Below are 27,548 nucleotides of genomic sequence, written 5' to 3' on the forward strand. Positions count from 1 at the left end.
TAGTGTGGAAAGACTGTTATCAGCTCTGAAGTTTATCAAATCGGATCTATGGCACTCCGACAAAGAAGATCTTGCCGAAGCTATACTGTTTCTTAGAAATAACTAATGCCAGTTTTTCCATTTCATAATAAATGCTAATTAATATAAATCATCTGCTATCGGATTCAAAGTTGGAGTCTTTAAAATTCCAGGATTCGGAGTCGGGGTCGGTCATTTTCTCTAGGGAGTCCACAGCCCTGCTTTGATTAGTTATCTACATATATCACTTTCTATACTTCATCATGAATTTAGACAGCTTAGCTACATTCCTTAATTGTAGTATATGTATATTGTAACTCCAATATGTATGCGATTCTGAATAGAGCTAGGCCGTTACCAAAGTAGCGCATTTTTTTTTTTTTTTTTCATTTTGCTATGGTTTCAATAATTCTTTATCAAATTGAAGAGAGCGCAAAGAGAAGTTCCCAGCTATCCTGCGAGATATGTAGAATTACGCTTAGAATGAAAAAAATAAAAGTATATTCAGCAATGCGAAAGGTTTTTCGCGAGACACATGATTACTATTTATGAGGGCTCGCCTCCTTTCCATCGAAACCGTTGGGAAGGTCTTCAGTTACTCTGATTAACGATACAAAATGAGGAGGACACTTGCTGAGAATTTATGATTACGTATAGGACCTTTATTCGCAGCAGCCCAGACATTTACACGGCTCGTGTGAGCTTGTGAAAAGGAATGTGCTAAAGATAACTAAACCAAAAATAAATAAAAGAATCAAACTTCATTCGACACGTTAAAAGAATCGATCGGGGTGAACTAAACTTGTTTATTATTCTGCTTTCTGGGAAACTCCTCTTGTGTTTCTCTGCAGGTATTTTGCATCACAATCTTTTCTATTCTAAGTTTCTTTCAATACTCGTGGAAAATTCTCGAAATTTCTCAAACGTATTTCTTTTTCTACATTTTGGAGGAGCTTTACGCTTTGGAAATACTTAAATTTCTCTAGTTCAACGGCTCACAGGTGCTTAGTTTTTCAGGATTTTCTTTGCACATTCCGAACTCCTTTTATAAAAAGTATGCATTGTTTTTCGTTCCTTTATGTTTTCTCCTCAGCTTTAACTGTGTGTTTTTCCTTCTCAGATATTTATTTTAGGAAATTTAACTATTGAAATGTGCGCCTCTTAGATCGCCGTTTCTTATTACTCATTGGGTGATCGTTTCAAGAATGAGCTCAGAATCTCTAAAGATTATTCAGCTCTGTTGCTTAGTCACCGAAGCCTCTCTAAGTTCGAATTTTAAAAAAAAATTAAATAAGGATAACGCAGCATTTTAGCTTAACGTACACTGAACAAGCCATAATCAAAATATCGTCAAAATGTGCCGTCAGTTTTAATGAACAAACTGCATTTATAGAAAAGACGTTAAGATTGCTATCATAAATTTTAATTAACGTGTTCTTTAAAAAGGAATTTTAAAAGCATTTCAGATGATTTATTTTTAAAATAAATGTTGATTTTTTTATTAAAATGTAAATACTTTAAATTTTCAAAGTGAGAGATGTGAAAATCAACTTTGCCCTTGCAGCAGTTTGAATCACTTGTCTTCCTGCAGTCATATAAATGTGCTAACTACTTACATCAAAACATCACGTATGTAAGAATGTGATAATTCCTTACATTCTTCCCTATTTAAAAGGGAGAAAGGCACGAAAACCAGTCGACCAAATCCAGGTGGTGAAGAATTAAATTTCACCACATTACAGTTCGGGGACCCCTGTAGAAAGTATTAGCTTATGGAGCAAAAATTATGAAAAATCAACTGTGTCCTCGCTGCCATTCGGCACAAGGTTTTTCCAGTTGCCAACTACAGTTCACTATTAATCATCTCATTCTATATTTTATTTATTAATGAATATTATTTGGCCATTAGTTAATTAATATTACTATTTTGACATCCTCTTTTCTAAATTTTTAAACCCCACCTGGGATAAACTAATATTAATGCTTCCCTGGTGTCTCAAAGCAAACCACCTGTTTCTATTAAAGACATTAAAAAAATTCCTCAACCATATGTAGGTTTCTATTGTAAATTTTCCGTAATATATGACAATCCTAAATAACTGTCATACCAAAAAAAAAAAAATATTACGTCTTCAATTTAAGCGATAAGGTATTTCTTATCTCTTCCGAGCGTACATTCCTGATACAAGTGGTTAACACGAACAGCTAGCACTGGAAGATCCATGGTTCGAATCCTGGCAAAGGTATAGCTGATTTGCTGACATTTTTCACTCTCTATGGTTCCGAAAAACTTCAGAGACTCTACAAGACAACATAGAACACACCTTCGTGATATAAAATACAGAAGAGTACTTAAACTTATAAGTTCTTCTTAGCCCCGCATTTTTTTTAATCGAAAAATTTATCATGATCTTAATATTTACGTCAACAAAATTCGCAACACTTTCCATTTCCTCATTTTATTATCTTTCCCTTGCAAAACTCTCTTCACAGGTGAGGTTAAAAATAATAAGAACAACCCCTAAGAATTATTTTCCAAGTTAAAATAGTCCAATATACAAATTTCAAAGCATTCCAAAATAATTTCTTCACCTGCGCTTCCAATAAATCTTACTCTTAAGACAGTTTTATGAAAATATCACATAGGCAGTGGAGTTTTGGGAAATGACGAGCTTACCTCACGTGAATTTTTGAATGCGTCGCATCTTAAGCCAGTGTATGTACAATTTTTTTTTAACTATTTAATGATTTGGGGGGGCGCCCTGCAATTGCGACATGCTATAAATCCGTCTCTGAGCACAAGAAACTAATAATACTGCGAGGATTCTCTTGAAATGGGAAGAGAAATCTTTTCATCTGCAGATAAACGGGCTACCACTGTTATATGAAACCACTGAATATACTTAAAAAATACCTAAAGTATGACAGGTGAGGCCGGCCATCACATTTTCCGCTGTTTAAAGCAGGCAACACATGCAATGTCAATGACAGCGGCTAACGACTACACCTTGCAAGGTTTTATTTGAATCGAATAACATAACAAAAGCTTTCTGCGAAGGAAAGAAATTTTGGGAATCTGCAAATAAATTTTTTTCAACAGCGCTATCGAAACTGAAGCTTTTAATTATATTTTCCCAATAAGCTTCTCGAAACGAGTGTGCAAGCGTAATACTGTACACCTAAAATTTTCAATCCAACAAAGCTATTATTTAATAATTAGCAGTTACTGCATTTAAAAAAACCTTCAGATTTTCATTTCAGTTATCATTTCAATAAATTTCCTTATCCTTTTTTCTAAATGTTATTAAAATTATATTAAATTCAGACTGACAAGTAATGGCATCAATAATCACAAAAAAAAAAAAAAAAAAAAGATAAAATTTCAGCCCTTTTTATCTCTTTCAACACCAACATACATAATCTATAGATTTAAAAAGATTAAAAAAAAGGTCTGTCATCACAACTACTTTAGAAAATCGCGAACATTAGCTGTCACGACTTTAAAAACATCTGTCTTCATTTCCTCTCTCAAAAATTCTTCTAGCTCTTTATCTGTTTATATCAAATTTCTTTCATTGAAGTATATCACGAACTTTCCGATATAACGAAGTAATAAACAAAAATTCTTTTTAAACTGCATGCATTAAAAAATAATTTTTTAACGTAACGTATCAGCAAATAAGTGTAATTCTCGTAGTCTTTTGTAAAAATAAATAAATTGTACAGCGTGTCCACAAATGTCCTTATCCAGCCTTTATTTTTGCAACCGTTGGTCATAGATGCATTGTTCCAGGTACAAAAATGCTTTAAATGACGCAAACGTGCATGTTTTCGTACTTTTAAATTAAAAAAAATTAATTTTGCGCAAAACAAATTCGTAACTTTTTATACTTTCCTGCGGTCCCTATATTTATATTTAAGAAAATTTTGTTCTCGTTATAAAAAATAAAATGAAAAAAATGTCGATTCTCGTACGATAAAAATTCACCAGAGTAGTTAATTCAAAATTTGTGTTTTCTGTCGTCATTTTCAATTTGCATTGAAGGTTCGGTTAATAATTAGAAAATTCGAAGTTGATTTTTTCCTTAAATGCCATTAATTTTTTTTTTTTTTTTTTGGTTGTCTTATTTATAATTTTGTTACCTTCGGTACGCCAAAGAATTTTCGCACAAGTAATATATAGGTTAAAAATACGTAAATAGTATTCTCATGAAATCTTATTACTTTAGAATCATGATATGATAACTGCAAAAAATTCATTAAAGTACAAATATTTTTCATGTTACATAAATCCAGTTAATATCACGAGTTGGCTATCGTAATATTATTTGCATTTATTAAAAATGAAAAAGAAAAGACTGAAGGCTGAAGAAATAAAAGATTGAAAATACTGAAGTCTGCCAATATTTTCTAAAACACTAATTAAATAAGATTCTAGGAATAAGAACTTCATTTTGAAAAAAAAAATATTGACCATTATTTTTTATACTAATCTGCATAAAAATTCTCGACATGTCTATCTCTTAACATCAGAAAACTTTTCCTAAACGATATTTTATTTTCAGTTAAGTACAAATGTAAACATTTCGCTCTCCAATTTGTGTACGGCCCCTGAAAATAATTCCCGAATTTAATATCAAATATCTCAATCAATTTCTGTCATGTGGGAGTGTGTTTTACATTTTATAACGTGTACAAAATTTTCCTAAATATAAGGACAGAGGTACGGGTAAAAAGTTGGATTTCTTTATTTTTACACAACTGATTTCTTTGGATTTCAGTATAGTAAAAACATGAATCTTTAAAAAGCGCTATTTAAAGTATATTGGTAATTGGAAGTGTATGTCTACGAAAAACGGTTGCAAAAATAAAAACCAGGTAAGGAATCTCGTAGGCATGGTGTATACTATTGTTCCAACATACAGCGTAATGTGTTACTTCCAAATTTTTTTAAAAAAGAAATAACTTCAGATATTAATAAGCAAATTCGGAAATTTTGGTTTAGAAATAGGCAAAATTATAAAAATATTCATGAAAGCAGCCCATTTCGCAGATAGAAACTAAATACTATAAACATAGAGCGGCCTTACTTAACCGCCGCTAATAAGCCATTAATCTGTAGTCAGACAACTTCCGACAGCTCAACGTTCATTACCAAACAGGTGCTATTCACTCACGTTTAGCTTGACATAATCATTGTTTATAGACTCTGTATTACGAAAGGAAAAACTTATATTTCAAATATCACATCATACTACAGTATTCTCTTCATCGCATATAAATCAACGAACGTTCATTAGCAAACAGGTGCCATTCCCACAGGTTCAGTCTGACATAATCGTTGTTTACAGACTCTACATTACAAGAGAAAAACTTTTATTTCAAATGAAGCCGTAATCTCTTCTCTTCACATATTTTGCGTTAATTTCTATTCCGCAAATTACTACACAATATATGTATATACATACACTTGTACATGTTATACATGTATGTATTCCGTAAATTGTTGGTGATTGTATAGAAGGATTCCACTTCCTCTTGAAAAGTCGGGATCTTTCTGTAGAATCAACAACGATTTTAATTGTTTTAACACACTTTTCTTTGCATTTAAAATTTTTATTAGTTTAGAATTTAATAATTTACTAATTCCAATTTAATAAATTACAACTACTAATTTTTGATTTTCACAATAGTACGCCTTTACGGTCTAAATTTTCTTCACATTTCCTAGGACATAATCTAATCATATATATATAGTCTCTGCTTTAAAAAAGTATATATAAAAAAGTATATAAAAAAGTATATATAAAGTAAAAAAGTATATATATGCTAATTTTGACTAAGAGACTGGACGAATTAGAAGACCTCAGCGTAGGTCTAGAGCAGGGTTTCTTAAACTGTAGGTCGCCAAAAATGTTAGCAGTTTTGATATTTCTTTAACTTATTATGATAATTTTACAATTACCAAATATTTTTACACAATGTGTCTGAAAATACATAAAGGTAAGATAATATAGACAAAGAAAAAACGAAAACGTTTCAACTCATTCTTTTTATAATATAAACGTTCATTTTCCTTGCTTTGCACGTGACGCTGTCATTTCGTCTGTTACTTATTTAAAATTTTCATATTGTTCTGTGTCTTAAAATTAGAAATTAAAGTTAATGATCTAAAACTGCAATAGTATATTACAGTACAAGTGAAAAAATTGACAGTTTCACTCACGCGTGTGTCGGATTTGCGTAATGCTTACGGGGTCCCACAACATTTTTGTAAATATTATGGGGTCCTGGGAGTCGCGAAAAAATCTCAGTGATAAAAAGGGGTTGCGACTGAAAAAGTTTAAGAAACCCTGATCTAGAAGACAGCCGTTAAACGATGAGACGCTTATGTGCGATATAACTACATAGAGAGACCTTAATGTATAGATTCACAAAAGAAATAGGGAAGACAGCTTTGACAAAAAGGACACATTAATTTATTCGTGAGCATTCTTGGAATCCACATTATTCTTGGATGCGTGATATACTCCCCAGTTTTTGTATAAAGCAATTTACATCTTAACAAGTAAACAAACATTAACAAACATCTTAACATTAACAAAGCAAAGCCCTGTGAAGCACTTTGTTCACAGCTAAGCAAACAGGGAAAAAAATGAATGCGCAATTTATCGCAGCAGTACTTATAATAACAATTTACTTAATCTGATTGGCTGAGATTTCATCACATTGTAAGTATGATTACATAAACCTGATTAATTCTGAAAGATATTCTTCAGGAAAAGTTATTACTATTTTTAGAGAGGGAAAATATCCAAATTAAAAAGAGGAATTAAAAAGCTATTGCTTGCTATATATATATAAGTATAATTTATACTTATATATTTTATCTTATAATTAAAGAAAAGAGAACAAACTAAAAAAGACCTTTGTGGTCAAGAACTTTGCGCATTAAGCTGCAAAATTTAGAAAACAAGTTAAAAGAAAATTCTTAGTGCTTACGCTAAAAAGTAGCTTAGATACTGTGGTTCCGGTGACAATTTTAACATAAGTAAATTAAGTGCAATGAAAAGTGTAAACATTAAATAAACAATATTAACACTAGAATATTTACAAATAAAATTAAAAACTAATTGTAAGTAATATGCTGATCAAGGTAAGGAATACTTTTAACAATAGAATAAAAGTGTGACATAAGACTTAAACAAAAATTTAAAAAAAAAAACAAAAAAGCGGTAAATGGTAGATTAGCCGAATTGAATCTCATTACCGACTTTTCAGGGGAAATTTTATAATAATTTTCAAATTCAGCTAATTCCATATCGCGTTTCTTCGAAACAGAAAATTGAAACTGAATTATGATTACATAAACTCTTTTGAATATTAATTGAAAAAAACTTAGTCATAAATTATAGTCTCAATTTCCTGTTCCAGCGTAAAACTATACACAATGGTCTGGTTATGCCAGAATATAGTTTTTTCTTACACCTTAATGTGTTTTTTCAAGCGGATGCGTCGGGAAATGGAATAGGAAATTGAGACTATAATTTATGACTAAGTTTTTTCAATTAATATTCAAAAAGAGTTTCGTATTCAGTTTCAATTTTCTGTTTCGACGAAACGCGATATGAGATTAGCTGAATTTGAAAATCATTATAAAATTTCCCCTGAAGAGTCGGTAATGAGATTCGAATTGGGCTAATCTACCATTTACCGCTTTTTTGTTTTTGTATTTTTGTTTAAGTCTTATGTCACACTTTTATTTCATTGTTAAAAGTATGCCTTACCTTGATCAGCATATTACTTATAATTAGTTTTGAATTTTATTTGTAAATATTCTAGTGTTGATATTGTTTATTTAATGCTTACACTTTTCATTGCACTTAATTTATTTATGTTAAAATTGTCACCGGAACCACAGTATCTAAGTTACTTTTTAGCGTAAGCACTAAGAATTTTCTTTTAACTTGTTTTTATCTTATATATGTATGTATTCCAGCTTTTGATTAAGTCGTCCGGAGATTAATTAGTGGCATACTTCGCCATGGCCAATCAAAAGTCTATTTCTTGGATATACATGCCATGTTTATATACTTTCCCGCCACTAACTGAAGACCGTTTTCCTGATTTTTCTCATATGGTCAATTATGCTGAAAAAGATTCATTTTTTGACATCGAATATAGACGGTGGTGTCTAAAATGATTAAATTTTCCAAAACTTTTAATATTATGCGAATGTGCCTGATGATATACAGTGGTTACTAAAGGTTAACGGCAGCGCCCCTGATCTAATCTTTCGAATCCTGGATATCCAGCATATCCGTAAGCGATAAGTGTCTTTGCGAAATGATGGAATTTAAAATCTGTCGATCATCAAAAATCGAAATGATTCTCGAATCGAAATGATTCTCGAATCGAAATGATGAAAGTCATCTCGAAATGACTGGTATTTGGGAAAAAGGAATTGGATTCTAACGTCGGACTGTTCTCGATCTAAACTATAGCTTCAGGCAGATAGACCTACGTGCTTTGGGAAACAATTCAATTCAACTATTATTCCTCTCAATTTTATTAATTTTGTAAAGATTTCGACTTTTATTGAGCATGCATTCATTCATTCATTCATTAATTTTTCAAACATTAATTAAACATTAATTTTATTCAGCTTTAATTCGACTTTTATTGGACATTTTAATTGGATTCGTCTTTTCGATAATAAAAAACGAATCAGCTAACCGACTTTCCATTTTAGGATTCACTTCATTTCATTGATTGTTTTTTAATTTGGTTCCGAAGCCCATGACCTCGCTATATTGATATGGAGAAGGAACATATATATTCCATATCGTCAACCTACTCACAAATCTGTTCTGCCTACAAGTTCAACCTTATCTTTACATTTCATTATTTCTTTTCTTTTATTTTCACACCTTCCATTTTAATTTCACGGAATTATTTTTTCTTTCACTTAAATTTCAAGATTTTTTTCCCCTTTAATTTTTCCAACGCCATATAATGCTACAGCTTTCAGCTCTTTTTAGTATCAGTTTATCCAAAAATTCTATCGATCTTAGCTCTTTCAATTTTGGGAGCGATCTAAGATAGGATTCTCTTTTTAGGGCATCTAACATAGGACCCCCTCTTCAACTCGTTATTCATTGGATGGATGTTCATTGCAGCGACACGCCAATTCTAAACAAAACTGTAGACAAAATTGGTATTTCATTTTAACGAATTACCTTTAACACCAGTCATCCCGTTCACGTAATTGCTGATTGAACCTGTGCTATCTACAACAGCCTGAAATAACTTAAAAAACGAGGAATAGGACTGTAATATAGGACTGTAATGAGCTGAAATACGGTATACTGTCTTTCCTCAGCAATCCCGATCAGGGATATAAATACACATCTGGGATTAAGTGCAATGTTTCTTTGTTTACACAAAATTTTGGCGAAGACGCATAACTTTTATGACCCGTTAAAAGTATATGTGATATTACTCAGTATAGGTACATTATTTTCCATTATCTACCTCCTCTGGATATTTAAGCCGAAATGTTAACATCTCTCAATTTCATAAGCACGAGAGAGAGAGAGAGAGAATACATTAGTATATAGAATTCAGAGAATAAAACGTCTTATTTTTACTTCATTTAATATTAGTAAATATTCCATTGCGAATAATTTACCAATTAAATACTGTCAATTTATTCATGTTTCACGGGTATAAGCGTTGCAGCGTTTAGTATTTAATATATTAAACGGAGATAGAAAGGTGCTACTATAGGTATAAGCAAGTATATTGAGTGTTGGAATATTATATTTTGTTATTTATATTTGGATTAGTATGATATTTACATATTTTTAAAACAGGTATTTTATTTTTGATAGCAGAGACCAAGTTAAAAAACCACTATTTTAACATTTCAGCAGCATAATATAATCTACGTTGAACTCAGTTTCTTCTAATTTGCAAATTTTGGTTATTATGAATGATGCTAAAGATTTTACTGTAACTCTTACGAAGCGTTTCAAATCAAAATTTATTCCGAAAAAATGCAGAGCGTTTTACGCTTTAATAATTACAATAACCTTTTCCGGTTCACTCACTCTACAAACCCCTTTTTTCTAAAATGCGTTAATTTTTTGTTTCCCGAATCCACCATCAGCTAAGTAGCTACAGCTGCGGAACACCGGCAGTGCATTTCGTATTTATTTGTCAGCACCTGAGTGATAGACACGATGTGTGATGTATTGGTGTTTCTCCTTCTGTGAAGCATAAATACTAGCAAAAACTCTAAAAACGCCTTCCTTTCCTTATACAAATAGCTCATCAACACACTGCCGTAACTAATTAACCAACCAATCATTCGCTAGTCTCATCTTTATGACGTACGGATAAATAATGAGTATTAGGCTTTTTACTACATTTAACAGTATAATAATGACTTTTTAATCACCAGTTCTGTTACTGTGAGGTTTCTGACAAGCTAGGTCAGAAATAATTTAAACGAGTACATTGAGTAGATACAGAAAGTCAAAAAGAAAAAATTTCATTCCCTGTACTGAAAATTTAAAACTAAATTTGGGAATAATTATAAATTCTATACTAGATAAAAATGTCGCCGCTAACTCTCCAAAAATTTATGCTAGCTGAATGCAAGAAGAAAAAGTCACCAGAAAAGCATCTGACAGCATAAATCGATAATCAGAACTGTCACACCCAAAGTCTGACTTTTAAAACAAAATTCATGAGATTTAGTATGCTCATAAGATTTCAGAATGATTTCGCAGATTCTTGCTCACATTTTACGAATGTACTAAATCACTCTAAATTCTTGCAGGAAGTTTTATATTTAACACAGCCACTGGTGAACGTTAACAATTGAAAATGGAATTCAAGTCTTGTTAACATAGCTTCACGGAATTATACGAATTTGATGAGCTTTTCCTTCCGACTTTATTTATATACTTAAATCTCAGAATAACGTAGTTGAGATAGGGTTTTAAGAGCCTGAATGTCATTGATTTAGAGCTTTGAAACATACCCAATAAAGTTCTCGGCAAAGTTTAAAAACCTAAACGAAATTATTTTTATTGAAACTCGTCATAGCTTGGCCATTGGATCTGAATTTGGTAACTACGCAAAATATGTATTCATTTATCATTCTCTTTCCAGAAAAAAATGTACTTCATAACGGAATTATAACAAAAGAGGGAAAATAAAGCAAAACTTCAATCGCGTGGAGATGCTAGAATATTTAATATGCAATGAGCGCGACGAACGGTCATCATGCTTGTAAATTTTTACTTATTCGTTCATTTTCCGAATATTTTCTAGTTGGTTTGTGACTTTATCGTATTTTTTACATGCGCAATGTGGTTAGACATGGCCTGTTGCTAGAACTCGATCTAAATCACTATAAACCACCATTCCACGACAAAGGTTCAGAAGCAATTTCTGCTTTTCTATTTTATATTTAATATGTGAGCATAAAATAAAATTCTATTTTTTGATAAATTATTTCTCCTTTCTATCCAAAAATTATTAAAATGCATGTAATAAATCTTTCTAAACAATGTCTTTTCAAAATTAATCATGTCATGCGATTCTTATAAAGCGCAAACGATGCAAGCGCTTATAAAACGGCAAAAGTGATACTAAAATCTTTCATCCAAATATAATTAAACGAAATAATAATGATGCGGTGCTATGTTCTTCTGCACAGAAATATAGTGTAACTCCACCATCTTTAGTAGCCATCACCAGTAGCTTAATCTTGCTCTTTTCACGAGTGCCTCTGTGGTATTCACATGTAGTCTAAAGGCTTTCTTTCTCCAGTTGTATTGCTGTCAATATGTAATTTAGAAGAGGTGCGTGTCTTGTGCTACTTTTGTTACACATGTTTACTTTTATAATACTATGCCAAAAATGAAGAAATATATATATAAGGGCCATCAGTACATCGTCCATGTGTAAAACCAATCCAATTCTAGCATCACGATCATCTTCTTCATCAACGTCAGATCCGAAATTTTTCATTATACATATTTATACATAAAGCAAGAAAGTAAAACTCCAAATTAAAATTTATCAAATATTATAAAAATCTAATTATGACATAAACAATAAATCAAAAGAATTAAACCACAAGGAAATCTAAAATAATCTAAACATAGACATTAATAATAATAATTAGAACACAAGCTTTTAATATTCTTACCAAATTAAGAATGGTCTTAAGCACGGAAATAAATATAAATTTAAAATAATTGCTTACTAATAAACTTTTCTGAACTTTTTGTTGCTAGTAAACTTCTTTTCAAATTCGCATTGCTGTAAATTATAATAAAGAACCTTTGCATGGTCAGCCACATGATGCTAAATTTTAATCTGTTCACCCTCATATTTTAAGAACAACTTTTTCCAAACGAGAAAATTTTCAAAATGAATTTTAAACTTTTACGGAACTCGATTTAATCGCTGTAGTTAAGTTTTTATTCTTAATTTGAGTACTGGTATGCATTTGTTGGAAATATTAAAATAATAATATACGACATCATAACTAAGGATAGTTTTATTTATGATAAAGAGACCCAGATAATCAGTTTTGGAATCAGAAATTTTCATATATGAAACATTTCGTATGAATTTACTGAGAAAAATTTATGCAAATGAAAGTGTGCAGGACCTTAACAGAAATAACTTCCTAATATATGAATTATTTACTTTCTATATTCCTTCTCGCATGAAATTATGCACCAGTTAAAAATACCATTTCAATCCTTGTGAATTAAAAATATATGAACAGCAATATGACTATAAACTGTATGAAGAAACAAAAAATATATCTAGTATGAAAAGTGGAGATAAATATTTTTCAACAGCTCTGTCAGATTTCTACTACTACAAAGCGGTGTGTGATTTCTAGATTATCGTACTTCAGATCTTATGTTTCATTGCATGTTTTAGCCAAAGAAGGCACTCTTCAGATACATGTAGAATCCAAGGAGCGTTTCATTATCTGTAGGTATCAGCTTTCAGCATTCAAGTCATAATCTCAGCCACCACTTGTTTAAACACTTCCGCTGAAAATAGCATTCAAAATAAATAAATAATAGTTCCCTGATTGCAATGAATTGCTCTCTGTCATAATCAGCAGGTACTGAATGACCACTGGGAATGCCGTACATAATGGCGCGTCAGTATTTAAACGATGATAGCCATTATATCCTCAGAGTTTATTGTTTGCTCAAAAGTTATTCAAAATTTTATTTTGATTTCATGCATATTTAATTATTTTTTGCATGAAATTTACATCCTTAATTTTTTAACTGTTTATTATAACTCGCTTATACAACTCTAGACATCAGTGGTAGATATTACTTAATTGCTAACTGAAACGTGATTGAAAGCCTCAGAACCAGTAAATAATAGTGTTGCTACTGCTGAGATTCTTAATATTTTGTGAGATATTTTCTCAAATATTACGCAAGTTATATGTTGTTTTGTCAGAATTCCAAGATAATTAGTTTATTTCTCTAAGAATGCCTGTTATACTAGAAATACCTAAGATCTAATAACACTATAATTACAATTGGAAGAGAAGTATATAACAACCTGAGTGTGAAAATTAAGCGAAATTCAACCTTAGATTAACCTTATTTTTATAATAAATCTCTATGCGTATCGAGGAGAATCTTTTCTTGAAGCTCAGAAGTATTACATTTAATGCAACAAATGTTCTAATTTTAATTTAAAATTAATCCATCCAAACATGACAATTGCTATTATTACATTACCCATACTTGCACGTCTCACGTACCATCAGAACATTGTGTAAATCACAATCCCTTGAGAAAACAGAACTAGCCGTGCCTTTCTTCCGCCTTTTCACTTGCAACAACTGCATAATTGATTGAATTTTAAGAATCTGTGCATATAAAGTTATAAAGTATTTCTCCCGCTTCCCTAGCGTGCCTTCGTGGTGTAGTGGTTAGCAAACTGGGCCGGTATTCCAGAGGTCCGTGGTTCGATTCCTGGCGAAGGTGTTTGCTAATTTTTCATCTTTCCTGCTTCAAAAAATACCTAATGTCTCTACAAGTGGCCCCCGAACTAAAAGGGTTGTGGATGATGATTCTCCGCACCCAGGATTTGGCGACTAGGTCCTCTAAAACCCTTGTCGCCCTTTAAAAAAGGGAGTACATAAGGTATTTTTCCCGCTTCCCTTACGTGTCTTCGTGGTGTAGTAGTCAGCACACTGAGCCGGTATTCCAGAGGTTCGTAGTTTGATTCCCGGCAAAGGCGTTTGCTAATTTTTCGTATTTCCTGCTTCAAAAAATACCTAATTTCTCTACAAAGTTTCTTCAATTTACAGAAGTACAGTGTCAAGAGATAAAAAGTTTTCTGCGTTTCCCTACTTAAATTAAAGGTATATATGAACTTCTTCAGCAAGTTATATTTTAAAGTAGAGAGTAATGTTACATTTTCTAAGCAGATTAAAGCTAAAATTAAGATAGAATTACGAATAAAAAATTTACATGACTATTTAACTCATCTATGAAATAGACATAAGTGAAAAGATTCTTCAAAAGATAAAAGTTTACACGGACCATTTTGAGTTAATAACATTTCTAGAAATATATTTTTAAAAATATTTTTTAATTAAACATACATGCAATTGCTAACAAATTAAAAAGTTGTGTTTCTTCTAATACTGTAGAGACATTAGGATTTTTGGAAGCAGAAGAGATGAAAAATTAGCAGCCGCCTTCGCCGGGAATCGAACCACGGACCTCTGGAATACCGGCCCAGCGTGCAGAACAACACCTTATATACTCCCCCTTTTAAAGGGCGACTGGGGTTTTTAGGGGACCCAGTCGCCAAATCCTGGGTGTGGAGAGTCATCATACACAGCCCTTTTAGTTCCGGCGCCACTGTAGAGACTTGTATGTCTTTTGATTTGTTTCGGGAACATTACGTGTCCTGGTTAGGAACAGGGAGCTTACTCAAGCTATGTTCAAGTATGTGTGGAATGGACAACACAAGCAGGAAGGGTTAACTTTACCCTTCATTGTCCATGATATTACAAGTGATCCCGCCCTTCGAGATACATAGACCAACCACTTGTGGTCTGAACGTAAAAATATAAAAAACTACTAACTAAAATTTTAAATAAGAGCTAACTTTGAATTTTACACAAATGCTTAACACTAAGACTGGCCTTTTAAATTATTACGTATGTAGTACGCGAACTGCCGAAACTACAATACGTTTAAAATATCAAGAGGACTAAACCTCTGGTCTTAAAGGCGGACAGCAGCTGATTGAAAACTCGTACAAAATGCAGTGGCAAGGCGGCTCATTTTCCCTCTCTCTCTCTCTAACTCTTGGCAAAAAGCCACAACTTGGGCGTTAGCAAGTACAGTTTGCATAAACAAGTTAATACATTTAATTCTGACCGGAAGTGGAAAATAAGAAGTGATAGTAAAGTTTTAAAATAAAATAAACGTTAGTAAAACTTAAGATCCTTACAATATAAATCAAAAATTATTACGAAGATTAAAATTTTCACGCTTTAAAATTTTCTGTGATTATGACAGTTCGTAAATATGTTAGAAATCTCATATTTTAGTTTTTGAGCCAAGACAGGTAAGTCAAGACCAATACAGGTTTTGTTAACACTGAAAAGTATTTGTCTTCAATAATGGCTGTTGATTCTATCCAAAAACTAATATTTCTTATTAAAAAAACAGCTTTCTTAACACATATGATCTTCATTTCTTAGCATTTTGAAAAATAAAGTGAACTATATAATAAATTAAGAAAATTGCCAGTGAAAACTAGAGTGCCATACGTCCAAAAAGGGCTAATGCATGCATTAATTGCAATATAAAAGAAGCAAACTGACTTAATAATGGATATAAAAAGAACGCTAATGAATATTAATATCATCGTATGAGTAATCTATTTATCTAAAAAGAATACACTTATTTCCACCTTTCCCTAAAAAGGTAGTATAATGGTAAGAAAATTTATTATTTCTTCTTTTAATACTTTTCATCGCAAAACCCAAAAAGCACAAAGAAATGTTAAAAAGTCAAAGGTTTAATTTAGATCTTTCAACCGTTAAATTCCAACCAGAAACCGTGAAATGAATTTATAAGATTAAGACTGAAATTTTTAATGATTGTTAAAGCACTCTCTTTGAACAGCGGAAGTAAAAATTTTTAATTTTGAAAAATTCCGTCTTTTCATAAAAACTAAAATTGTATCTCGTTGTTAACTATTCCACTCTGCAAAATTTGTTTAAGCGTTATTAAGTTTCCGACTGGGTAAGCGTAGTTTATGTCTTCAACTAAATACTCGAAAGTAAAAAAAACTCTGCAAATAATAAATTGTTATGGGGAAAACTATTTCTCTCTTTTCCCACATATTTATTCGGTGGTTAATGAAATTCTTCTAGAATTTTAATGTATCCCACCAGAAAAATAAAACAAAAATAATATCTTTAAAATTGTTGAATTCTTCTTATACATGGAATTCATGTTAATTCCTAATGTCTTCCGTTCTCTGATTCCTTTTATTACTGAAATATGACATATGAAAATATTTTTTTAAAGAATTCTTCCATTAACCATATTTTATGAACAGCGCTCTATAAGATATAAAACTTATTTTTCACATGAGCACGACTTTTTTAAGGTAGAGCTATCCCGAAACAACTCTAACTGGGGCGGGGTGAAAGCAGTTAAGGAAATGGGGGGGATACTGAATGCTAGGTTGAGGGGGAATGAATAATTTCAAGGAATGCCAAAAACCACAAAGGAAAGAGGCAGTGAAATCAGCACTCAGACCGCATGTTCTTCTGAAGCATTCCCTGCACTCAACTATTGTAGCCTGAGCGTTTGCGATATTTTAGCACTACTTGTCTTAAAATATCGCAATAAGAACAATAATTTAGTTTTATATTCCCAAATTTCTTAAAATTTTAATTTTAGAAACTGCACGGGTTATCAGCATCCTTTCCCATCGAACATATGAGAAGCAGTGGGGAATAAAAGCATCAATCTCTAACGATGAATAACCTAAATATTCAACATAAAAAATAGAGATATGTATTATTGAAATTCCGTGCTTTTTGAACTCAAATATGTCCATAAATTCAAAGCATAAAACTCGAACTAAATTCTAAACTATAATGACTAAAATTTTGTTTCGCTTTAGCGCGAAGCAATAGCGCAACACAAACTGAAACTGTACAATTGCTACAAAGAACTTAAAATTAAAGAAGTACAGTCGACGCTCATTATAAGAATCCCTCGTGTTGGGCAAAAAAAAACATTAAAACGAGCGGTAACTGTACTAAAACGGAATTTAATGTATGTTAATCTTTGGGATTTTAGCACTTATCGCTGGAATGAAAATGTTGCTAATGAGTGATCCTTAACGAATGTCAATAGTATTTTCAGTTTAAACACGGAAATGCCACTAAATTATCAAAGAAACGGAGTATTTACTCAAAAGCACAACTAAACTTCTTAATTAAAATAACTAAATTATTTTCTGATTTTATACCTCCTCTGATATTCTGGACGATGTAAGTGTTAACGGAAGCTGACTGCTAGGACGAATTCGCGAGTGCCGGTGTGAATTCCGCTGATATCGGTCTATCCCCCGCATCTTCAGCAATGTTCTCAAACCAGCCTGATCGGTTCGACCGCACCCGACAAACTGAGCAGTTGTCCGACTACCGGAAAAAAAAAAAAAAGTATTTCTTCTGATTGTAAGGTTTGGTTTGGTTTATGTGATTATGGCAAAGCCTCAAGGGCCATCTGCCTAAGCGTATGGATGCCTTCGTGGAGGACTTCCTAAGGGAAATTGGTTAGTAAATATGTTATACTCGGAGAAAACCATGAAAACGCCCATTCAGCCAGTCCGTTCGCTGATTCGAGCCTCAGCCCGAACTACCAGCGTTCACCGACTTTATTGCTCAGCCGCTGGTGAGCCTTTTTTCTGATTATACAAGATCTGGTTATCTCTCGGATCCAAAATGACACAAAAATGTAACCGCATAATTTTTCAGTGAGTCAACAAGTTTTCGCAGTGAACATGAAGTTGAGCAGTCTCAAAATAAAGTAGTTCTTGAAACAAAAATCCCTCAACCCTGCAGTTTGGGGAAGGGACAAAATTTCTCTTACCAACTACCTTTTTCTCAGCTAGTCAGCAACTGAATAACATTTAACAGTCACCTGGAACAGCCTTAATTCAACAGCAACGTTGACGTTACCAGTGTTGCATTTGCGGATTAAAACTCAGACAGTTCTAATGTAGTACTAGAGCATAATACCGGATTCAGGCACTGGCATGAATTAAGCAGCTATACTTTACATTTATTATGCTGTCACTTAAATTTCCCTAAAATATAGATTAATTTAAATTCACTCAATCACTTAAATTCTTTAAAAATAAATTCGATGAAAGCCAAATAGCGTCATATATAAAAAGCAAATAATGGGAGGGGGGAATTGATAAGAAAAGTTATTCGTTCGTTTCACTGTGCCTCTCTGAAATGAAAATTAAAAATTTAGTCTACTTTAAAGCTAAATTAAAAAATTACGCATTAAAAGTGATAGGCCTGCCAGCGGCCGAGCAGTAAAACCGCTGAACACTGGTAGTTCGATCCGAGGTTCGAATCCCGCAAACGGGCTGGCTGCATGGGCGTTTTCGTGGTTTTCCCCATGTGTAACGTGCATACGAGCCAGTTTCCCTTAGAAAGTCCTCCACGAAGGCATCCCTCCCCTTAGACAGATAGCCCTAGTGTTCTTTGCCATATTCTCAATACACCACCACAATACAATACATTAAAAGTGATAAAAAATACAGCCTTGTCTACAATATCGTTATACAATAATCATTCAAAGAAACGATAATTTGCATAACCATTATCTATTCTGTACTTTTTAATTCTTCCCTTTTCTGCATATGTATAAATGTTTCTCCTTAACAAATGTTTTAGTTGAGGGGGGTTAGATTTCTAAGTTGAGTTTTCCTAATCTCTATACATAAATTGTCTTGACTTTTTCACAATATATAAGATTAAAATGAAGCTGCAACCTAGTTCAAATCAAGACTCTTATAGTTAAATTTCATGAGATGTAATCTAATCTGAACTTTCTCAATTATATACATTTAGAAAGTTTACGTGCAGTTGTGGTACTCATCTCTTTCATTAACTTATGAATTTATTGCCATTATTGTAATTACATACATTTTTCTTTTTGTTTCATATTTCTCTGATGAAGTTATTGCATACCGAAAAATATTATGATGAAATTGTTTAATAATATATTAAATTATTAATATAATTTAATTATTATAAATCATTAAAATTTCTGAATTCATACTTATCTATAACGATAAGACACCGAAATAGACCCTCATAAAATAAAAATTAAATTAAAATATAATCCACTCAAAATTGTAATATATCTAATGTTCGTAAGGCAAAGAAGAAAACCAAGATTTAAAACTGAAATAACTGGAGCAATATCTGAAGATCAAAATGGTTTCATTGGTTAAGGAATTCTTACAAGACAGACACCGAGAGTACACAGTATCTGTAAAACTGATTAATTATTGACTAAGTTTTATTAATGGAATATGAATATATGATTAATTATCCGATTTTTTAAAGTAAAATTCTCGAAATCAGAAGAGCATATTAAGGGTATGTCCTAATTGTTTTCTGCCAAACAGTCTCCCGATTAGAATATTTCAGATAAAACTTTCATTAGTATTTCGTGTATGTGACCTTGCTTTTAACAAATATAAGACGTTATATAATAATATAAGATATTAAGCACGTCTAAAATGCTACAAATTAGCAAAGAAAGGTCTTGATTTCTAATTTTCTAGCCTAGCACAAAGAAATTCGATATAAATCCCTTTTCCGCAGAGAAGCCAACTAAAAACCAGTTCAGCAGTTAGACTCGAAGTACAGTTACAAATAGAATACAAATAGACAGGACTTTAAAAGTCAGCTTAAACTTTAAAAATAGGCAAAATTCAAGTCTAATTTGGCAGTGATTTTACATGAAAAGGCTTATTGAAACTGCAGAAAAATCTGACGCTGGTTTCTTATCAGAAGGAAATTATTCTGTAAATACCCTCTAGTACAGTCGCCTTGAATATAAAGAGTCTATAGCGCTATTTTCAGAATACAACAGAGAGCAAATCAATAAACGTGTAGAGTTCCTCACTTTGTAATTCTAAGTTACTGTTGGAAGTGAAGAATCTTAAGAACTGATAAGCGAATAATCGCTTGAGTTCGTGTGACAGGAAACAACAAGTTAGAAGGGTAAACTAATCCTTTATTATTGCAACTAACGTTTAACAAAACTCCGTCTTGCAGTGTACAATAAAGCCGACACTTCGGCTTGAACTTAAGATACTAAGAATTAATCTAAACTAATCTAAACTAAAGAGGTATAGCCGAAGCTATCAGAATTCTAACAGAGTTGGTCCCTTAACGTTAATAGACTGCGAAGCTATCAAAGGCCTAAAGTACGGCCGAGCGTGATAATAGCTTACGAGAGAGTAGTCTAAAAAGGCGGACGCGTGCAGCCAGAATACCTAGTATCTCTCTCCCTATTAAATACCGCTCTTCCTCATTATGTATTCAGACGTGATTCTAAAACTACGTTCTGGCCGGAAGTGTAATCTGAAGTTAAGAATCGATAGGAAAGAAACTTTAACTCCAAATTTAATTGTTAATAAAATTAGCATAATCCTTACAAACGATCAAATCATATATGAAAGATATGACGTAAAAACACCTTCGAAAATTAAAAATTATAACTAAAATATTAACTAAAATTAAAAATTATAACTAAAATATTAACTAACTTTCAAAATACTACGTTTCAAGCCTTGTAGATTCATGAAAAATCTGCCAATTTATTTATTGACTTTTAATTATAATACTGAATTTTGAAAATTGTACACCTTACCTTATAAATTTGTTTTAGCTTTTTAATTTTTCTTTTGATTTTATATAACAGGTGAAACGAATATACACGATGTCGCGGAAGAATATATATACGCATTTTGAATGATAATCAATTTCATTCAAAATGCGTATATTTCAAGTCCAAATTAAAGAAGACATACGTCAATTTTTATAAAAATACCTCAAGTGTTCAAACCGATCACCATTTATGATGTCTGCACTTTCAATAACACAAACCAACTAATGGAACTGCAACCATCCTGAATGATTTTATTGGGGATAAGTTGGGATCAGTTGGAAAAAGTCTTGCTTGAGTGGAACGTAGTTCTGTTCTTCTTTTCGGAAGATTTCATCGCAAATAAATCCTAGCATCTCAAGGTATTGAGGAAGGGCTACAACTTGCTAAAATAATTCAAGAAATGCAATTGCCAGAAATAAAATGCGTATCACACGTTTTAGGCACTCTGTATATCCCCTAACTGAAGATAAATGAACATGTTAGGAATAACTTTAGCTTTCTAAAGAAAGAACATGACTTAAATATTAATAAGTGTCAATATTTCCAAAGAAAAGACCATCAAATCTCAATGCACAGAAAGATATAAACGTGACACTGCACAATCATACGGACAGATTTATAAGTTTATTAAAAAAATATTTCAATATATTATTAAAGACCGGTATATATTAAAAGCTTCTACTTTATAAGGTTAAAAATCATTAAATATATAAATAATAATTAATTAAAAAAGGAAAAGCGTTTAGAGACTGTTCTGTCATTTACGCTCCCTGCTGAAATACTGTTGAAAGGAAGGGGGACGCTACCTGTAAAACCCATTCCTAGAAGATTATATCTAAGCTGTTTTTCTAGCGTTCCTTCTAGAGATGCATTAGATAGTCTAGTAGGGAGAAACGATTCCATTAAACGAAATTGGTACGATTCCTCCAGTATTCTGAATCTCGCGTAGATGGACTAGACACGGAGATTGCATGTAACGGCGGACTTATTTGATTTAACTGAGCATTAAACAAATCTTATTTTCTGTAAAAAAAAAAAAAAAAAATAGATAAAGTGTAATATTTTTAACTAAAGAAGAGCTGGAAAAAAATATAGGTACAAGGAAAGCGGAGGCGTAATTGCGTAGTCGTTGTTGTCTTTGAGGAAATTTGTTGCATTTGTTAATCTCTCAGCTTAATTGTCTAAGTTATTCTTATTCTTCAAGCTATTTGCCTCGATTTAACTCCTCGAAAAATTTTCCAAGAACTGAACTGAAAGGGAAAATCCGCATTATTAAAACAAAAATGTCTGGGTTTCTTAAAAACATATCTGTAATCAGCGTCTGATTACCATCCACTTTAAAATTAAAAAAAGATGAAAAAAATTTTAAAAAAAAAGATGGAGAGAGATTATTAATTACGTAATACGGATCTTAGCACTGAAAGGTCATTAATGGCTTCCCTTTTATAAGTAAAATTCAACATTTTACTTAAGAAAATTGCTTTTAGTAACATGTTGTTAGTATATGAAATACTTTATATGCGGCTTAGAAGCATTTTCTTGTTAGTCTTAATTGTCTGTCACGGATTTTATATGGTTTCGCATGCACTCTCTAATTAAACAGCAATAAAATAAGTTGCTAATATCTAAGATGTTCCTTATAAATGAAACTCAGCAGTGCAACAAACGTACACTGGATGTTATTAAAGTAATATATTCTTTTATTTATCGGAAACTTCATAATAAAAGGAAATAAATTATTCAGCATCGATGGGCTTCAAACAAATATAAAGAGGCAGAGTTTATTGAGAAAAAGACTACACTGCACACACGCGTGTAATTAATTAATACAGCTAGATATCAGTATATGAGTGTGATCCGATTAATTAAAGTGAACGCCAGACACTTCTTAATCACTGACTGCAAACATGATTTGCTCATCCAGCAAAGCTAAGTCCCTGAGTAATTCATTATATAATTACCCTGTTTTATATTTCACATAAATATTAAAGATAAGATGTAAGAAAAATAGACGTCTTTATACGGTAAACCTGTTCGAATTCACATTAACTCTAAGGAAAACCACATGCAGCGGACTGCTCAGCCGCTGAGAATCTAACCCAGCATTAATTGCCAATATTCTGCGACTTTTTCTATCCGAGCAGCTGATCCTTCTTATCCGAGCAGCTTATCCTTCTTATGTAGAGACATGGCATTTCAAATTAATTCTCAAGAAGTGAAGCAGATAATGAACTACGCAGACGGTGAGATTTAGCATTGGAAGAAGAAAAAACTGGAAATTTGTGCACGCATATTACATATAAAGATATCACTTGTAATACAAATATTGTACACATTTCAATAAAATTTTATAAGATAGATTTCGTACTGACACTAGCACGCAGGAAAAAGAATAAAGAAAAGAAGTAAAATTCTGCGACGTTTTCAAGTTTAATTTCAGGAAAATTTAGAGCATTTAAAAGAGTTTTCAATTTCAGATTCATTTATGTAAATAACAATTCAAGCTACCAGTATTTCAAATATGTGTATAAAATAAATAGATACGAAATATCTAGGATTTGAAATATATATTTTAGACACTAACCAGCTTTCATACTCATGCAATAGTTTTTAATAGTCTAGAATTCCTAGAAAAAATATCAAATATAAAAAATAAGGGAAGAAAGTTTTATAATAGAAAACACAGTAAATGGGGGATGAATTTTAGCAATAGCACAAAGTATAGACATTAAGTAAGCTCTACTGGACATTGTATTTATTACTCACATATACTTTATGATTTGTTTTTGTCAGAAAGAAATTAAACTAAAAGTGTTTGCGGAAAAGTTCTTTGGAATTGGAATAGGCAGCTATTCATAACCTGAACTTTAATATTTAACTTAGCCAATTACTATTACATGCAGGGCGTACGTCATTAGCCGTTGCAAGGGCGGCTATGCGTCAATCGGATCCATTGACAACCAGCGATACAATATCATTTCCGTAGAGAAAATCAAATTTTTATTCTGGGTACTTTACATATTTCAAATATAAATGGATAATCATACATACTCGACACCTTATTATCTAACGAGGGATTACATGAAAATAATTAAAACTAACTTCACATTAAAAAGCTGCGCTTAGTTATAAGTTTCGTTTAAATCTGAAGGTTATCATCTAATTTGCAAATGAAATTTGAGGAAGTTAAAATTTATTTTTCCTACATATTATTTAATGTTTTTCGTAGCACTGAAACAGCTATATTTTCACACGCTCTGCGTCTTTCCTTTGACTGAAATAATTAATTTTAAAGTGGTGAATAATATATGCATTAAGAAAGAAATTGCAAATTACTTCTTCTTCCCCAGCTGTCCTGTTTTTTCCACATGTGGACTTTTAAATACGTGTCAAGCAATATGAAATATTGATAAGTGCCAACCAAAATCCTCGAATATAGTTACTAATCACAATATCTATTATTATTACAATGTAGTATATATTACATAATATGCATTAATATTTTTTGCTCATTTAAAATAGTTATTACCTAGTTTCAGAGTTTAATGCCTGAAGAGTAGAAGTAATTAAAACTAAAGGAAAATTGTTAAATAAATTGAAAAATAATGGTTTTCAGTAGAACCTACTGTCAGTATAAATCCATGTTTTAGCTTTAATTGCATTTTTCAAAGTTTTGCGTCAAAAAAATGGAAAAAACAACAAATGTTCTGAAAGAAAGGCACGAAGCGGTCTGACCCAGCAACTCAGTTTATTCAAGCGTGATTTTATCATCACATCATTTTCCTATTAGCCGATCTAATAAATTGATCACAACCGTTGAGAAGACCGGATACCAACTCATGCAACCATAGAGGAGCAAGATCGAAATCCTTTGTTTACCTTCCCGCCCCTGCTGGGGAAAGAACTCGCCCGATGACCTTGCTCGGGCGACGCCACTGGGGTTTCCTCCAATTCATTGATGTCTCACTCACCTTCGGAAACACATTTACTGAAGAGAAAGAGAGAAAAGAAACCCTTCTTAGAAAGCCAGAAACATTTAACCGAATCTGTTATGAGACAATTGAGCTCCATCACCTTGTGCGAGTTCGACACGGAGAAAAAATTCTCGCGCGCTGCAGATTCCGTTATCGTCCTTAGCGCCGTTTCCCCTTTCAGTTAGATATCGGTGATAATAACAAGTGCAGATAATGTGTTGCATCAATCAATTTAAACTCGGAATACGAATACGGTGTTTCATCTTTTTAATAAATAATTCGCTAATGTGATCGGAAGCACCTTCACACATGACATATAACTTTCAAATACCCTTTAACTTTGCTAAACTAGGTTAGAATGGCACCACAGTTACGTGTTTCTGTTTTTTAATGTTAAGTATATTAAATGCGTTGGAAATGTATCAAATACAAATATATTCATATACATGTTTACATACATATAAATATCAGGCGTTGAAATTAGCAACTAAAGCAATTTCAGTGGAATGAAATTTCCTTAAAACTTTTGAACAGGGTTTGTTCCTGTTGGAAGTATTTATGTACTTTAAAGTTATAAAAGATATATATGAATTTCTACATCCATGCTAACACACATGCAAGTTTTTATACTTGTAGATATGAATATACATGTCTACGAACATTCATATATATATACAAATACTAATTTAAATTAATTTGTTATGCTGAAATAACAAACAGAGAACATTAAGTCAAAACAAAGAACTGAAAACAAATAGAAAGAAAAATTGAAAATGCAGCGAAAATACATTTCAGTGTTGCGTTTTATAGATTCGTATGAATGATATATAAATACATATGTACATAAACCAGAACCGGGCCGTCAGATTTCAATAGGCGGGACAAATCTCAAAATTCCTTCCCTAAACAATTTATTTTCCCTTCCGGTGAGTTATAAATAAATAAATTAAATAAAAAAATTATCATTTCTACGATTATGTTTAATTTGTTGTATTTTAATTGTTGGTCCTTTCTCTTTTTTCCCTGAGATAAGTGCCTCACTCATCTTCCTTTTGTTAAGACTCTGACACAAACACACAAATATGTGATTCTTATATATATATATATATATATATATATATATACATCTACATGTACTTGTGTATGTACGCGCATGTGAGTTTTTCGACAGAACTGCATGTACAGAATAATTTTATATTAATTCTTTTCAGGCGATATACTTCGAACATCAATGATTTTAAAATTTTATCCCAGGACATTTGTTTTTTGCACTGTATATATTCTTATTAGCTTAGCATGAGTTGTCATTTGAGACGCATTTTCAATGATTTGGCTTCTAAAAAATGTATTAATTGTTCGTTTACTAATTACTAAATTTTTAAAACTTCCAAATTCCAATGTAGTAGCAATATATTTAATTTATTAATTCCGCATGACATAACCACCCTAACATAAATACTTCGTAAATACTGAATGAACTGAAGTATTCTGAAAAATGTGCTAACTTAAAAATGGCAATTCTGTAGAAGAAAAAATATATCTTACCTGTTGCCATGTCAATTCTTGATAAAATGTTGCTGATGTGAGTGCGACTGTGGTATGCAAAGCCGGCAGCAGCACACCTACGCAAACAGCGACGCGGGTCTTCAGAGGCAATAGACTATAGACAACGAAGAGAACAAACAGAACTTCCCACACTCCATGGGCCGCAGGGTGCTCTTGGCCCCATGAGGCAGCCCCCCAACTGTTGCTCTCTGTCACACTCAGCGGCAGGCCTATTAGGCACAAGCCCGAACATAAAACTAACACTCCATAGCAAAGAGCCGGTAAATGGGCGTCTTTAAAATGGCCCGTTTGTATCAGGACCAGGGCTGCGGCAAAGGAAATACAAACGAAAACAAAGTAGAGTGCTGCAGCACTCAAGAATCGCACATAACCCACGTGTAGGCCTGCTAGGCTAGCTGCCAGTGAAGCTACCAGAGCTAAAACACTGGAAGTTGATGTTTGTTGCAATTTGACTGTGTAACGGCGGTATAGCTGCTCCAGCTCCTCATTCTCAAAATTGTGACGGTTGAGGAGCCGGGAAAATACGACTTTCCGGTGGCTATTCATCGCTTTCACCGAATGGTCCATCGTTTGCGCTCCGACTGTGTGTCTCGAGGTCTCGGCGCTCCGATACTCTTCGTTCGTTGGCGCCATCTCTCTGTCGCCAAGGCGCTCATTTCGGTCTTAGAAGATCGCCTAGTGGTTGCGTGCTCTATACGTAATTTCTGCTACCGAAAGCGCTGAGGTTTTGGAGTGATAGGAGGAAAGTGGGATGTGTTCGCTAGTGGTAACAATTGTCGTTCATTGTTCAGAATGGTCTTTCTCTCCGATACAATGTTTCCCTCAATTTGCATGGACACCTTCGTTCCGTAAATTATATCAGTAATTAGATTTCACTTGAACAGAAACCAATTTAAGTTATTTTCCATTTAGAGGTATTTAATTATACGATGAAATGATTCTGTTTTTTTTTTTTTTT

The 27,548-nt window shown here is 32.4% G+C and overlaps 1 protein-coding gene across 1 annotated transcript in view; it reads right to left on the minus strand.

The window, feature by feature from the left end:
• The window catches only part of LOC118191600 (adenylate cyclase type 1-like), a 347,305-nt gene extending 320,128 nt beyond the window's left edge, over positions 1 to 27,177 (minus strand). The window contains exon 1 of the mRNA XM_035362423.2: positions 26,570 to 27,177. Within this exon, the coding sequence (XP_035218314.1) occupies positions 26,570 to 27,157 (588 nt within the window). The 5' untranslated portion in view covers positions 27,158 to 27,177. The remainder of the gene's footprint in view (positions 1 to 26,569) is intronic.
• Between the last annotated feature and the right edge of the window lie 371 nt (positions 27,178 to 27,548).

This window comes from Stegodyphus dumicola, chromosome X2 (genome assembly GCF_044657685.1).
Source record: "Stegodyphus dumicola isolate Sdum_Otavi_A_Nest chromosome X2, ASM4465768v1".
NCBI lineage: Eukaryota > Metazoa > Arthropoda > Arachnida > Araneae > Eresidae > Stegodyphus > Stegodyphus dumicola.